Source organism: Triticum urartu, unplaced genomic scaffold (genome assembly GCF_003073215.2).
Source record: "Triticum urartu cultivar G1812 unplaced genomic scaffold, Tu2.1 TuUngrouped_contig_5031, whole genome shotgun sequence".
Classification (NCBI taxonomy): domain Eukaryota; kingdom Viridiplantae; phylum Streptophyta; class Magnoliopsida; order Poales; family Poaceae; genus Triticum; species Triticum urartu.
Window position 1 is genome coordinate 4,118 of NW_024115670.1, and position 14,421 is coordinate 18,538.

The following is a 14,421-nucleotide window of genomic DNA, read 5'->3' on the forward strand; positions in this document are numbered from 1 at the left end:
ACGCTTTTATATTTCTTTACAGAAGCAATAAGATCTAGGTACAACGATTCATGTCAAATATAGATTGATTCCCTGATTTGGGTCATTTTTTTCGAGTTGATTTGGGTCCAACACATGTGACCATCCGATATTTCCTGCTTGATAACAAATTTTATGCATCAGTCAATCGTACAAAGACCGTCCGATATTTCCCGCTTGATAACAAATTTTATGTACGTGGCCATGTCCTCCCATGTCTCACCCCCTTTTCCCTCCGATGAAACCTCCCACGCCGCTCCTTCTCTTTCCCCCATCCCCGCCAGTCCGCCACCACGCGCCAATCCCGCCGTCGCCCGTCGATCCGGCGCGCAGTTCCACCCTCGTCTCTCTCCCTGGTCCAGTAATGTCACCCAGCCCCTTAGCTTTTCCTCCCGACGCGAAAATGTCCTTTTGACTCCCGTCTCCATCTTGTTGGCCCGCAGATCTGGCAGCCCTCGGCCACGACGCTGCGAGCTCTGGCCGGCTTGACCTCGTCGGCTCGTCGCCCCCATTCAATAGGTGCTGGACGCCGCTCCTCGGGACCGCGGCGGTCTTCTTCATGGGCTCTCTCTCCCTTCACCTCCTACGCCATGTATCGGCCCCTTCCTGAAGCTCCTCCTCATCCGTGTGCCCCCCTGATGTCGCCGAGTGGACCACGCCCACACCCGCCTCCGCCCGCCTGTACCAGGTCCGGTCGCCTCTTCCTTTGGGCTTTGCGCAATTCGTCGAGCAGGTCATATATGTGGCGTGTGTACGTGTGCTTTTGTAATGGATGGTGGGATTGTGTTCTGGTGGTTGGGGTGCAGGATTTGCTCCTGTTGTTCAAGTTGAATAGCGGGGAGATGGAGGAGATGGTGGCATGAAGGGCTAGTGTGGTGGTGAGGTTCAAGTTCTATAACGAGGCCATGGTTGTTTGCATGTCTGTTTAGTTTTTTTTCTTTTGTATGGTTGTTGAAAAACAAAGCCGAGCCTATTAGTTTGGAAAATAAAGTCAAGCCTATGTGTTGAAAAATAGTTTGATTAACTAGCAAGTGGCCATTTGCGCCGGTGAGTTGAGTTGGCTAGCTTGCGTTGATGCATGCATGTTTGGTCAAGGCTAGCTAGTTGCAGCAGTTGGGAATAGTACATAAGAGAAGAGACCCTATATCAGCGTGTGTAATCAGGACTGGCATGTATACTTGATACTACTGTATAGCTTAACTAGCAGTCCCTGTAAGCAAACCAACTAACATTGAAGAGGTCCTCCATTCATGTCATAGTACGTACATTCCTAAATTTTTTTTCCTTCAGTTTTGGTTCGTAGATGTAATTGTAAGTTTTGTAATCTCGCTTTTGCTTTTCTTATCAGTATTTTGTAGTTCTGTAACATTTAACTTGTATGCCTAAGGCTGAAGCAGTCACTGACATGTTAACATCATGTCCTGTGTGTTCTTTCTCAAAGATGTAGAGCAGGGGTTCTTACAGTTTGATAAATACAGGCCACATCAGATTCTGAAGGCGGCTTTGAAAGGGGGTGAGATGATGCTCGTCAAGACTAACTGAAAAGGTTAGTCCATCATGTCTTACCCATTTAGTTATGCGCCAATTTAGTTCTGGACAACATGAGCATGCTGCGGATAACTTGCTTTGAGACATGCTCTTTTTATTTGAGCCTGATTTCTTAGATTACCTCATTGCCTACGTGGTACTGTTGTATTGTATATGATGTATGCACCTGCTTATGCCCTATTTTCCCAGATGTGGCTCATAACTGAGATATCTATCTATTAAATCCATCTTAATTAAGGTGTGATGGCACAATTTGGTTGAACTCATATAGGAAAAGATGTTGCTATAATCAATTATAGTAAAATCATTTGCACAGAGAAAAATATTTCAACATTAGACAATATGATCTGGCATGTTTGACCCTCATCAGGCGTACTCCTTTCTAGCTTTTGTTTTCCCCTGTACTAGCTTTGCCTCTTTTGGTCCTCAGCTTTCCAGACCTTGATGCTTTTGAGAATGTCCAGCAAACTTGGTTTCATTTTAGTAATGGAACCAGGGGGGTGCCTCTCTGTTTATCTAAAAAAGTGGACAATATTGAAATTTTTTTGGAAGTGCATACAGAAATAATGGTAGCTTAACATGAAGAATGATTGTGACCTGTCATACGAAACATAAGAAGTTGCTTAATTTGCTATGCGCAATATAACCGAAACTATAGTTGGTGGAGATTAGTGTGCTACTGCTATTTAATTTGTTTGAATGAAAAATTATATTTATATCTTTCTTTACATGACATTCTTAATCTGTTTTTTGTATTTATTGTATGCCCAAACTAGCCAATAGTGTTATGCTAGTCTACTGCTTCTGTTGTGTCATCAGACTGCAAAATATAAGCGCTAGTATATATACTTCAGTGGGGTTGCAGATGTCTGTTGTACATTTGTACTTGGTTATCATTTTACAACTTCAACAAGCCAATGAATCGATTATCGACACGACATATGTGTCTTTCAGATAAGGTTTTTTTTACCTGTATCACATGGCCATCTTGGTGTAACCATAGTACATGCGGGTTCTGGACATAGGATTGTTACAGTTAATTAAAAAATGTCATGTGGTTTGAATTATATTAATGTTACAAGTAATTTGAAAAGCATGATGTGTTCTGAACTGTTGCAAACTTATAATGAAATTGACATAAGTGCAGTTTATTGGTATATTCCTTTTGTACACAGAGCAATGTGTAGTACTCAGTCTATTATTTGGAGTTGCGTTCCTGCCGATTCATGTAACCCTGAAAATTGCATGTGAAGGACCAAAAGGTGAGTACGTAGTCATACTGTTAGATATCTAACCAGTCAATTAGAACATCTAAGTTCCTTTTTTTGTATCATCAATTAAATTTCAACTACAGTATGTCGTTTTCATCTCCCTTACATTTAGTCTAATCATTTCTTAGGAATGGGAGACAGTACTGAAGAATCGTGATCTATGGCAAGGGTGATGATGTCTATGGCGATGATTGTTATGATCTATTTGGCGACGAGCATTATGATCCATATGGTGATGAAGGGTGACGAGTCTAGTGATCTTTCTTCAAGATGTTCAACAAAGTGAAATCATGGGGTTTTGGTCAATCTAGCTTATGCATAATGCTTGGACCATTATATCTTAGTTTTTTTTGCATTTTAAACTTTCTAGATTGTTCATCATGATCAATGTAATTCTGATGCAACTCTTCTGATATTTGGAAGTTGTGCTATATACAATATATGTTACTTGGTCATGTGTGGGCTGTGCAATTCTGTGATATATTTGAAATGAAAAACAATCCTCTAAGGGTGACTATATATATAGGGTGTTCGTCGGCCTCTCAACTATAGGAATAAATGAAGGGGTGTATGCACAATCAGCGATTATACTAGCTGACAGTTTGGGTTCTCCTCTTAGTTATAATGAACCCCGAGGGGCCAAATATGCCGTCACCTATTGCAAAAGCCGAGGGGAATTGATAACTGTCAGGAAATAAATTCCCGACGGGAAACCGTCAGATATGAGCATCGTCGAGTTTTGGGGAGCTGGCTCGCGACCAAAATATGACCGACGGCTCACCGTCAGCCAAATACCGTGGAAAAATGTATTACCCTACGGTACCGTCGGCTATTATTGTAATGGCCGACCAAGCATAGCCGACAGGAGATTGTCGATGGTGTACCGTCGGTTATAAAGAAAGATGACGGTGAAGGAAAATATACGACGGTAATTTGACCCTCGGTTATAATGGGAAATCTAGTAGTGCAAATAAACATCTGGGAGGACCCTTGGATATACCTAGTAGTCCCTCAAGGAAAATGATGATGCCTAGGGGTAATATTGTGATCACAAGGGTGTCTGAACTCATTAATACAGAGAGTAGACAATGGGATGAGCAATTACTTAATGACTTATTTTGGCCCATTGATGTATAGAGAATTCTAAACATCCCATTGGCCCTGGGGATGATGGATGATTTTGTATCATGGCACTTTTGTCGGAATGGTATTTTTTCTGTAAGGTCGGCATATCATGAAGAATGGGATCACCAACACGGATGAAAGTTGAGAATGACAAATTCAGTCCAAGGCTCAAGTACTAGTCCAGTTTGGAAGACCATTTGGAAGTTAAGTGTGCCAGCCAAGATAAAAATCCATGTTTAGAGAACCTTATTAGGGGCTATTCCTTGTCATGGCGTGCTTGCAAATAGGCACATGAGTACTAGTTCACGGTGTCCTTTATGTATATCAGATTGCGAAAGTGTTAGGCATGTGTTATTTCTCTGCCCAAGAGTGCAAGAAGTGTGGCGCATTTTGGGACTGGACTCTCTCATCTCTGAAGTTTGCTCAGTTGAACGTGAGGGAGGATCAGTCTTGGCTGATTTGTTTCTTTCCAAGAGCCCTATATAGCCGACCATATCTGGTGTGAAAAGAACTGATCTTATTGCCCCTACCGTTTGGTACGTGTGGTGGGAACGACGACGTTTCACGCACGAGCATATATTGCAGGACCCAGCGAGATCGGCGCAGACCATCACTGCGCTTGCAAAGAACTTCGTCAAAGCCAGGGTGAAGCATGCACGAATTAGGAGGCATGGTTGGCTGAGACCACCAAAGAATATTGTGAAGTTGAATATTGACGCTGGTTTTAATTATGACAGTAGTTCCGGAAGTACTGGAGCTATTCTACGTGAGTATACAGGTTCTTTTTTAGCAGCATCATGCAGTGATATTCCTTTTGTAGAAGATGCGGCGACGGCGGAAGCACGAGGCCTTAGAGACGGACTCATACTTGCCAATGACTTGGGTTGCAACAATCTTCACGTCGAGGCAGACTGCATGGAGGTGATTGATGCTATGCAAAATGGAGGGAATTCTCTTGGCCCAGCTGCGGCCATTTACGAAGAATGCTCTTTTCTAGCTCGCAATTTTAATATTATAGAGTTTAATTACTGTCCTAGGGAGGCCAATATGGCGGCAGATGTGCTAGCCAGGAACTCGGAGAACTCTCGAACTATTGTGTGGTAGTCAGAGCCTCCGGGGTTTTTAGTTGATGTTCTCTCAAATGATGTATCCCTATTTTCACATGAAATATAAACCGCCATGATGGCATTTCCTCAAAAAAAAAAAGAGGAGGGCATCCCTACACCTATTTGATCGTCGTATCGTTTAGGATAACAGTGCCCTCCGAAATTCACTCCAAATCCAATCAGGAGTGCGCTGGACGTTGACGTGAAGGCCTGTCCTTACTCCGGTGAGGTGCCGGAGTGATCTACTACGTTGCTGCAGTTCATCATCGGACTCCACTTCCTCAACTGAGATGGCATCTTCAAACGGAGGTATAAACACACTACTGTCAACTAATTTTCGCATCAAATCGAGTAGTGTTCATGTGTATTAGATAAGATCTGATTAGCAATTGCATAATCCTAGCAATATCTCTAACAAACCCAGCTCAACTCTTCAGCAAAATTGTCGACGAGATGGAAGAATGGAAGGCGGCCGGAGCAGGTGGCTTAGATCGATTAGCGAGAGTGTGATTCTTGTTTTATCGCTGGTGTAGGTGTTGGTGTGTGATCGACGCTTTGTTCGTACTGCGTTCCGATATTCTTGTAAATGTTTTGCTCTTCTTCTATAAAGATATGGTATGCCTTTTACATACTCTGAGAAAAAAAGGACAATTAATGACTGTAGATTGGAAGGTTTTCCGGAACAAAAACAAATGGTTGTTTTGTGCACCGGGGCACTCGTATTGTTGTTAGGTGATCTTATAAGAACCCATTAACCACCTTCAAAAAAATAACAACCCACTAACGAACCACGAAACGGATTATGCACGCCAAGGAGGTAGCAGCGTGCAAACAACGGATTTCCATAGGTCTCGTGGCGCATTTTGTGACTTGGGCACATACTGAATAGTGAATACAGTCAGCTGATCCCATCCACTTGATTACGGACGGATGACCACAAACGGATCAGTTGAAGCGACTCGAGAACGCGCGCGTGGGGACACGTAGGCTTTGATACATTGCATGCATGCACCTACCAGCACCAGAGACGTCGTAGCATAAAGACACCAAGTCATGGCCTGCAGGATAACAAGATAAGCAACGGCTTTGCTGTCGATCGAGACGAAGAAACGAAGAAGATAAGCAAGATAGAACTCGCTGCTACCGCCAGCTCAAAAGAGGTGCGTGGGGCCGTGCCGACGCGGAATTTGTTTATCAAGGAAAGGAAAGAAGCAAAATGCAACCAAGTTCGAACACCTTCAACGACCTTCACCCGGCTACTGTTGCAGGGAAAGTAGTGGTGCCAATCTCCTACCTGGAAAATAGAATTCATATGAGAGTTCTGGTTGATACAACTAGGGCTCGATTAAAACTCAAAACTTGTAAAAACGAGTAGCTCATGACTCAACTCGACTCAAACTACATAACTAGGAGTTAAACCGGGTTTAATCTGAGATCATTAACTGAATGAGTTTAACGAGTTGAGCTAACGAGTTAGTAGTAACTCGTTAAGCTCATTAATGAGAAGAGACATGAGATAATTAAGTATCAATATTGTTGTTGATTGTTGTTATTTATGAAATGCACCAACTATTCGTTTAATGCAAATTGTTAATTGCTGTGATTCATGAAGAAAAGTTCATGTCTACAAGTATACATTACGAGGTTAAATATTCTTAAAAAAATATTAATTGTATCGCAATACACATACATTGTTAAACAAGCTAACTACGAGTTACATTAGTCGAGCCGTTTCAAATATAAGTCATTATGTTAGTGAGTCCATCCAAGTTAACTCGTTATCTTAACGATCTCTAACGAGTCGAGTCGAGCAAGTTATCAGCTTGGTTTTGATCCTTAGATGACATGGTACAAAAGTCATTTCCGACATTCTTGGAGATGGTTAAGCCATTCTAGCAGAGTCGTTATATTTGTGATCGCCATTGGCAATCGTGCTCCATATGGATATGGATGCTGCGGTGACTACATGCAAACATAGATTCATCAAAAAGGCAGCCTACATATTTTTCTTACATGTGTGTTTCACATGTCATTGACTACAATGGTTCTTCCCAAAAATCCAATATTCAGAACACATTTGTTTCAGACCTCAGTTCAATTTTATTCCCCACCTCAACGATGGAAGTATTTTAGTATTATATTTCAATATCGATTTCAACTAGGTTTTCAACTAGGATTTACAAAATGGATTTCAAGATGGATTTACAAGGATTCTCTACTAAACTATGAGCTCTTCCTCCTCATTGAAGTGACTTCACAGGCAGGGGTGGCTTCAGCTACCGTGACTTCCGTGGCCACGCGGTCGACGAACGCATGTGTGTCCTGGATACAGGATAAGGCCAAAGTCTTGAATAGTGGTGTTCATTTCTGCCAGATGGCATCGACATGTGGTAAAAGTACTCAAGGGCGGCGGGTAGGCGAGCACCGCCGTCGACTGATTCTGCCTTATGGCGCACTTCGTCCTCGACCCACTCAGAGAAGTCTCACGCCCTCTCCAAGATCTCTCTCTCTCTCTCTCTCTCTCTCTCGGCGCAGTCCTCTTCGGTCTCACCGGGAAAGGTCCAACGGGAGGGCGTGGCCACACCCGAATGGTGGAAGAGAGAAGAGGGGTAGTGGCCGACGAAGGGAGACGGTGGGATGAGTGTGCCGACGCCAGGGATCGGGGAGGAGAGTGAATATGGTGGCATCGACAAAGGGCTCTGATGGGGGTTTATACCCACAAATGGGCGCGCTTCGATGGGAAACGAGGGATGGGGATTTGCCACGTGCGGGTGGGAAACAAGTGTGAAATGCGGCGACGGTCATTAATTGATGCTCTTCCCAATGGACAAATGGGTGCGGCATCCGCAGGGATGAAAGCGGCAGTTGTACGTACGGCGACGCCATTAACGGGGTTGCGTGGGGGACTAAGAGGTTGTGCTAAAACTTCCCTACGCCATTGACGGGGCTGCGTGGATGACGGCTTTGTCAGAGTCTTAAAAACAGTTCCTACCAAAATTACCATATCGACAAGTTAAGATATCAATCACACCGATATACCACTAGAAAAATCAGGCTGATATAACAACAATGCTAGAATTGCTAGGGCCATGGGGCATGGTGAATCCCGGCACTTGCCGGTGGGAGGGCTCCGTTTGTATATGTTTCTTTGAATTTTGTTTGGTTTTGTGTGTCCTGCTCAGGAAGGTGAGACGACGGCGGCTTTCTGAAGATGGAATAAGGTTCTCCCCGCTCGTCTCGGTGGTGCGTCTAGCATGGTCGGATGGCGTGTGGATGTCTGTCTCTGGCTGATCTCGCAGGATTCAGTCGGGGATTGTCTTCGGTGGATCTGCTCAGATCCGGTCTTCGGCCATCTACGTTCATGCGGCTTCAGGTTGGATCCTTTCGATCTATATCTCTCTTCATCAGCGGTGTTTGCTGTTCTGGTGCGCTGGTCCTATAGGGCCTTGACATGATGACTTCTCGACTATCTACTACAACAAGTTATGTCCGGCACCGACAAGGGAGGGACGGTGACAGTAGCGCGCCTTCGGCTCACTTCAATTTTTGTAGTTACCGCTAGGTGGTCTATGGATTTGACTGTATCTTTTATTATTTCTGATGTTCATTGTAATGCTATAATTAAAGATGAATACAGAATGGAAGTATTTTCGGGAAAAAATTAGCTCGGCAGACGCCATCACGCCTTACACGCGGCAGAGCAGCGCGACTACGACTTCCTCGTTCCCAGGAGGTGCCGTGCCAGGCGCGGCTGTACTCCGTCACTGCCTCGCGGGGTCCACTCAGTGCCTGGGCCCACGGGTCAATTGCCATCTCCGTCGATGGTTTTTGTCTCCATCCAGGAGAAGCAAGTTTGCTGCTCCTAGAGCTTCGGCGCACGCTGGATCCCCCGTAACAGGAGTCCCGAAACAGGGCACAGTCTTTGTCAAACATCCGCCAAATATCTTTGCCAAACATTACCGTATCCTGCTAATGCATGTGTTAGCTCGCCATAAAAAACCAATGCATGTGTTTCCTAAACCAATGCATGTGGCCTTCTATAAGGGTCGGATACAGCACGGCAGATCCAACGCTTTGCCAAATTCTCCACGACCTATATAGAAACCTCTTCACGAACACTTTGCCATTTTAACTCACTGGTATAGGCGCTGCGCTCTCGTAGCGGGCTGTGTATAGCTTTGCGAACCATTGCTCGCCGTGAAGGGTCGAGTTCTTGAACAGCTTTGGCGATCGCGGGCGTACGTGCGTGCATGGCTGTGCTGTCGTCTGCGAGGCGCCTCCTCCCGTGGGGCCGCGCCCCGGCCGGCGGGGTCAGCGGCGGCCTCCGAGCTCTACTCGGGACGGTGCGTACCCGCGCGCTTCTCGTGCTTTTACAGTTGAGATCCCCGTCTACAAAGCATGGCCGCCGGGCCTGGCGCTTCTACTCTTCTTGTTTCCGTTGCGAGAGAAGAAGAGCATTTTCCCGTCTACTAAGATTTATCCATGTCCACGATGCTCTCACATCCTGCCTCCATGAGGACGATGATGAGGTCGATCGGAACTCACAGTAGGCGCCTTCTCGGTGTGCAGGACGGAGGCGGCGGCCGCTCTCTTCTCCCGTCCCGGTGGAAGTCGTCGCAGCCGCAGCTGGACCCCGTCGACAGGTGCGTGAGTGGCATGCAGGCTCATCGTTCCTTTCCGTGATTGGTTTCGATTCGTTTGCAGTTTGATCGATCGCCAATGGCTTTTAACATTTTGTGCCGTTCGTCACACTCAAACTTAACGCTTGAGCTGTCGCCACCGGGGCATCCGTGTGCGGTTTGGCTTGGCTGCAGGTCCGACGAGGAGGGCGGCGGCGACATCGACTGGGACAACCTCGGCTTCGGGCTCACCCCGACCGACTACATGTACGTCATGCGGTGCTCGCAGGAGGAGGGCGGCTTCTCCCGCGGCGAGCTCGCCCGCTACGGCAACATCGAGCTCAGCCCCTCCTCCGGCGTGCTCAACTACGGGCAGGGGCTGTTCGAGGGGCTCAAGGCGTACCGGAGGGCGGACGGGCCCGGGTACATGCTGTTCCGGCCGGAGGAGAACGCGCGGCGGATGCAGCACGGCGCCGGGCGCATGTGCATGCCGGCCCCGTCCGTCGAGCAGTTCGTGCACGCCGTCAAGCAGACCGTCCTCGCCAACAGGCGCTGGGTACGTACAACGTGGTGACTATCGGTGTGTCCTTTTATTCACGTGAGTGCACGCCATGCTCATGAGCCCTCCATGGCTGATCTCCGCACCGCAACCACCGCTGTCCTACGTTGGTTTCAGGTGCCGCCGCAGGGAAAGGGGGCGCTGTACCTCAGGCCGCTGCTCATCGGGAGCGGGGCGATCCTCGGGCTGGCGCCGGCGCCCGAGTATACCTTCATGATCTACGCGGCGCCCGTGGGCACATATTTCAAGGAAGGCATGGCGGCGATAAACCTGCTGGTCGAGGAGGAGATCCACCGCGCCATGCCGGGCGGCACCGGCGGGGTCAAGACCATCTCCAACTACGCGCCGGTAAACATCTTTCAGCCGGTAAATATCATCTTCGGGTGAATTTCCAGAAAATGTGACTGACCGGCCAGTGTTTTTATCCCATCGTCAGGTGCTCAAGGCGCAGATGGACGCGAGGAGCAAGGGGTTCGCGGACGTGCTGTACCTGGACTCGGTCCACAAGAGGTACGTGGAGGAGGCCTCCTCCTGCAACCTCTTCGTCGTGAAGGGCGGCACCGTCGCGACGCCGGCGACGGAGGGGACCATCCTGCCGGGGGTCACGCGTCGGAGCATCATCGAGCTCGCCAGAGACAGCGGCTACCAGGTCGATCGATCAATGCACTCCACGTCCACCACGACTGTCCACCACCCAACTGCGCCGATAAAAACGGACTGAAGCTTGTGTTGTGTGTTGTCTTCTGCAGGTCGAAGAGCGCCTCGTCTCCATCCACGATCTCGTCAGTGCCGACGAAGTGTTCTGCACGGGAACGGCCGTCGGCGTCACCCCGGTGTCCACCATCACCTACCAAGGGACAAGGTAAGTCCATCTCATGCAATTCGTCCGTCGAGCCGGGGCAAAAAGATCCAAGATGTCTGTTCGATTCAGTGCTGAGATGTGTACTGATTTTTGGGCGTGCGTGCAGGTACGAGTTCAGGACCGGGGAGGACACGTTGTCGAAGAAGCTTTACACGGCTCTGACGTCGATCCAGATGGGCCTGGCGGAGGACAAGAAGGGATGGACGGTCGCGGTTGATTGAGTAGGATAACAGCGTGGGCGCATGCGGCGCCGGAAGCATTCATCAGCATTTCTTATCATGTCTTGCCAATGTGAATAATAATAGTGATGGTGATGATATCTCGGGGATGTCTCGGCCCGAAGGGTGATGGTTTCTCTGATGCTACTGATTTCTTGGGAAATATGGAAAGAGAGAAATGTACGTGTGTTCCGTAACAACGCAGTTTCCGTGGGTGTTCTTGTTGCTCGAACTAAAAAGGAAGCTTCTCTGTGGGGTGACATTTTTGTGTAATATTATGCTGAGAGAGTGAGGCTTGTAATTCGGCCCCTGGCCTAGACCCTAAAAAGATTCTTCTTATTCAACGAAAATGGTAAGCCTTTTGCCTTGTTTCAAAAAAAAAGATGATGATATCTCGTGTTAGAAGATACTCCCTTCGTTTCAAATTACTCGTCGCAGAAATGGATGTATCTAGAACTAAAATACATCTAGATACATCTATACCTACGACAAGTAATTCGGAATGGAGGGAATACGTATCAAGTTCAAATTTGGGCACAGAAAGAGAGAAGCTAATGTTGATCCTGCTTGACACTTGCGTTTTTGCCAAACAGACCGTTTTCATTAGCAAGTTCAAATTTGGGCACAGAAAGAAAGAAGCTAATGTTGATCCTGCTTGACACTTGCGTATTTGCCAAACAGACCGTTTTCATTAGCAAGTTCAAATTTGGGCACGCAAAGTAGCTACTGTTGGTCCTGATTGACACCTACCATTTGCCACATAGATCGTTTTCATGCATGACAACCTGGCAGTCGCATCGACGTTACAGTTACAGAGACAATTCATGGACATTCGGGGTACTTCGATAGTTTGATACGTTCACGTTGTTGCTCTCTGACAATTTATTTACAGAGACCAACAAGTGTGAGGTTTTTCTGGCGGCGCGCGCGGCAGGCCAAACAACAAGCAAACAACGGCACGACTGCATGCGGCACATGCCACATGGTAATGGTAGGCAGGAAAGAAACGTATGCCAAAGTGCAAGTAGTCAATTTTTCTTAGGCTCCACGTACGCGCTGCCAATCCAGACCCAACGTGCGTGCTTGCTGGAATTGTCTTCTTTTTGAATCCTTGATTGATTGAAGGAACACAATAAGAAAACAGCACGGATCTGTCTTTTTGTTCAGCAGATCTGATCTGATCTGATCGGGGGACAGGATGATGTGTCCGCCAAGTTGTCGCGGTGCAGTGTGTGGTCTCACCCATCTCCAGCGACAAATTGATCAAACGTCCCTGCATGCTGCTCTGGAAGCTTGATACGATCACCCATTCCTCATTCTTCACAATCATGTTTTGCATGATTATGCAAGTAGTCATCATCTCATACAATGTTGTCGTATCTCATTGTTTAGCAAGTCTGCAAACAACTGCAAAATCGGGCTTGAGGCACTCCAAATGCCTCCTCCACATCTTTCTAGCACCTCCATGTCTTGCAGCAACGTGGAATTTTTTGTTACCTCTGGAGATGATCTTGACAAAGGTAATATAATTGCAAAGATAGTACCCGTGTTGTACCTATGTTCATTGTTGCATGCAAGAGCTTCGTCCACACACAACATTGCAAACAATAGAGACCACTGCAGCAAGTTGATGTCATTGTGAGACCCTAGCATGCTAAAGAAAGGGTGTCAAATCCAATGATCATGTGATGAAACTGTTTCAAGAATGATAATGCGCTTTTTATGATGACCCTAGTATTGCCTCTGTTGAGCATATGGGCAGTTCTTAAATGTTTATGCAATCCATGGATTTGAGCATACCTGAAACTTTCTCGCTTCTTCCACTACCATGAGCTTTGTTGTGTCTTCGTTATTTAGTTCTCTCAAGTACTCTCATCCAAACACCTTGACCACTACAATAGCAAATCTGACCATGGCTTCGAGGAAGTGCTCTCAGAAATCTGAAGGTACTCATCCAGGTGGTCTGCGATTGTTCCATACCAAGCATTCTCGTAGCAGTCGTGCACTTCTGGAGATCAGAGAACCCACTGCAGCCAACGGAATCCTTCTTGAGCTCAAAGTAATCATCATAAGCTCTGACATCTTCCATGATGCGCGCAAGAACAATGGTCGATGCATCCGATATCAATGTTGAAAATAGTAGTCGAATAGCGCATCGGGGACAAAGTAGTCCTCATAGAGATCAACATGTTTTGGTGCCGACGCCGATTCAACACTCTATCTCCATACGTTGAACCCTTGAATTTGAGAAGATGCTCCTCCACATGCTCTATTTCGTCAAGAAGCATCATTCGTGGCGGTTGCCGCGGCGGCAGCCTTGACGAAGAGGAGGCTAGGTGGAGCGACGAATGTCCGGCAAAGGCCTGGGCAACATCCAGGGGGATTGATGCGGCAGATTGTGAAAATACACCGGCGTCAGGGTTTTGGGTGGGTCCGGACCATCATAGGACGACATGGTTGGGGTCAAACTTAGGAGATTGTGGACGTTTTGCACTGGTCCGGCCCAAAATGGGCAGCCGCGATGAAGGCTTGAAAATTTAAGGACATCTGGTCCAAACATAAAATATAGGGGGCTGCTACAAATAAGCCGGATGATTTCTTAGAGAAATCATCGCCTATTTAGCCGTTCGATCGGTGCACTGGTGGCCATTGAATTACAACGACGCCACGGTAGCAGCGAGTCAACGCAGCACCATTGCAGACTTGCAGTCCCAGCGCAGCTCCAACGCAGCACCACGGATTGATTCCGGCGAGCTCCATTGCGGCCCCAGCAGAGCTCCGACGCAGCACCGACGCGCCGGCGAAGCTCCATTGCAACTCCGGCCAAGCTCCAATGCAGCCCCAGCGGAGCTCCAACGCAGCTCTGACGGCTCCGGCGAAGCTGCATTGCAACCCTGCCTGAGCTCCACCGCAGCGCTGACGGCTCCGGCAAAACTCCATTGCAACTCCGGCGGAGCTCCACTGCAGCCCGTGCGTGGTCCAAGGCAGCGTCGACGACTCCGGCGAAGCTCCATTGCAACTCCGGCGGAGCTTCATTGCAGCCCGGCATGGTCCAAGGCAGCGCCGCCGGCTCCGGCGAAGCTCCCTTGCAACTC

General features: G+C 47.5%; 1 protein-coding gene and 1 long non-coding RNA gene across 4 annotated transcripts; both read left to right on the plus strand.

Moving 5' to 3' along the window:
* Nucleotides 1-213: 213 nt before the first annotated feature.
* On the plus strand, nucleotides 214-3,292 carry LOC125528672. 3 transcript variants are annotated; one of them, XR_007292448.1, is made up of 4 exons: nucleotides 214-706; nucleotides 825-896; nucleotides 1,460-1,564; nucleotides 2,966-3,292. It is a non-coding gene; the product is annotated as an uncharacterized LOC125528672 (long non-coding RNA). The 3 variants fall into 3 exon arrangements; XR_007292447.1 differs by having other exon boundaries at nucleotides 215-706; nucleotides 1,497-1,564; XR_007292446.1 differs by lacking the exon at nucleotides 825-896 and having other exon boundaries at nucleotides 217-706; nucleotides 1,497-1,564.
* Nucleotides 3,293-9,124: 5,832 nt separating this feature from the next.
* LOC125528673 (branched-chain-amino-acid aminotransferase 2, chloroplastic-like) lies at nucleotides 9,125-11,586 on the plus strand. Its single transcript, XM_048693117.1, has 7 exons — nucleotides 9,125-9,411; nucleotides 9,638-9,711; nucleotides 9,883-10,243; nucleotides 10,364-10,594; nucleotides 10,683-10,895; nucleotides 10,996-11,108; nucleotides 11,215-11,586. The coding sequence occupies exons 1-7, from the start codon at nucleotides 9,319-9,321 to the stop codon at nucleotides 11,327-11,329; spliced, it is 1,200 nt and encodes a 399-aa protein (XP_048549074.1). The 5' UTR covers nucleotides 9,125-9,318; the 3' UTR covers nucleotides 11,330-11,586.
* The last annotated feature ends 2,835 nt before the right edge of the window (nucleotides 11,587-14,421 follow it).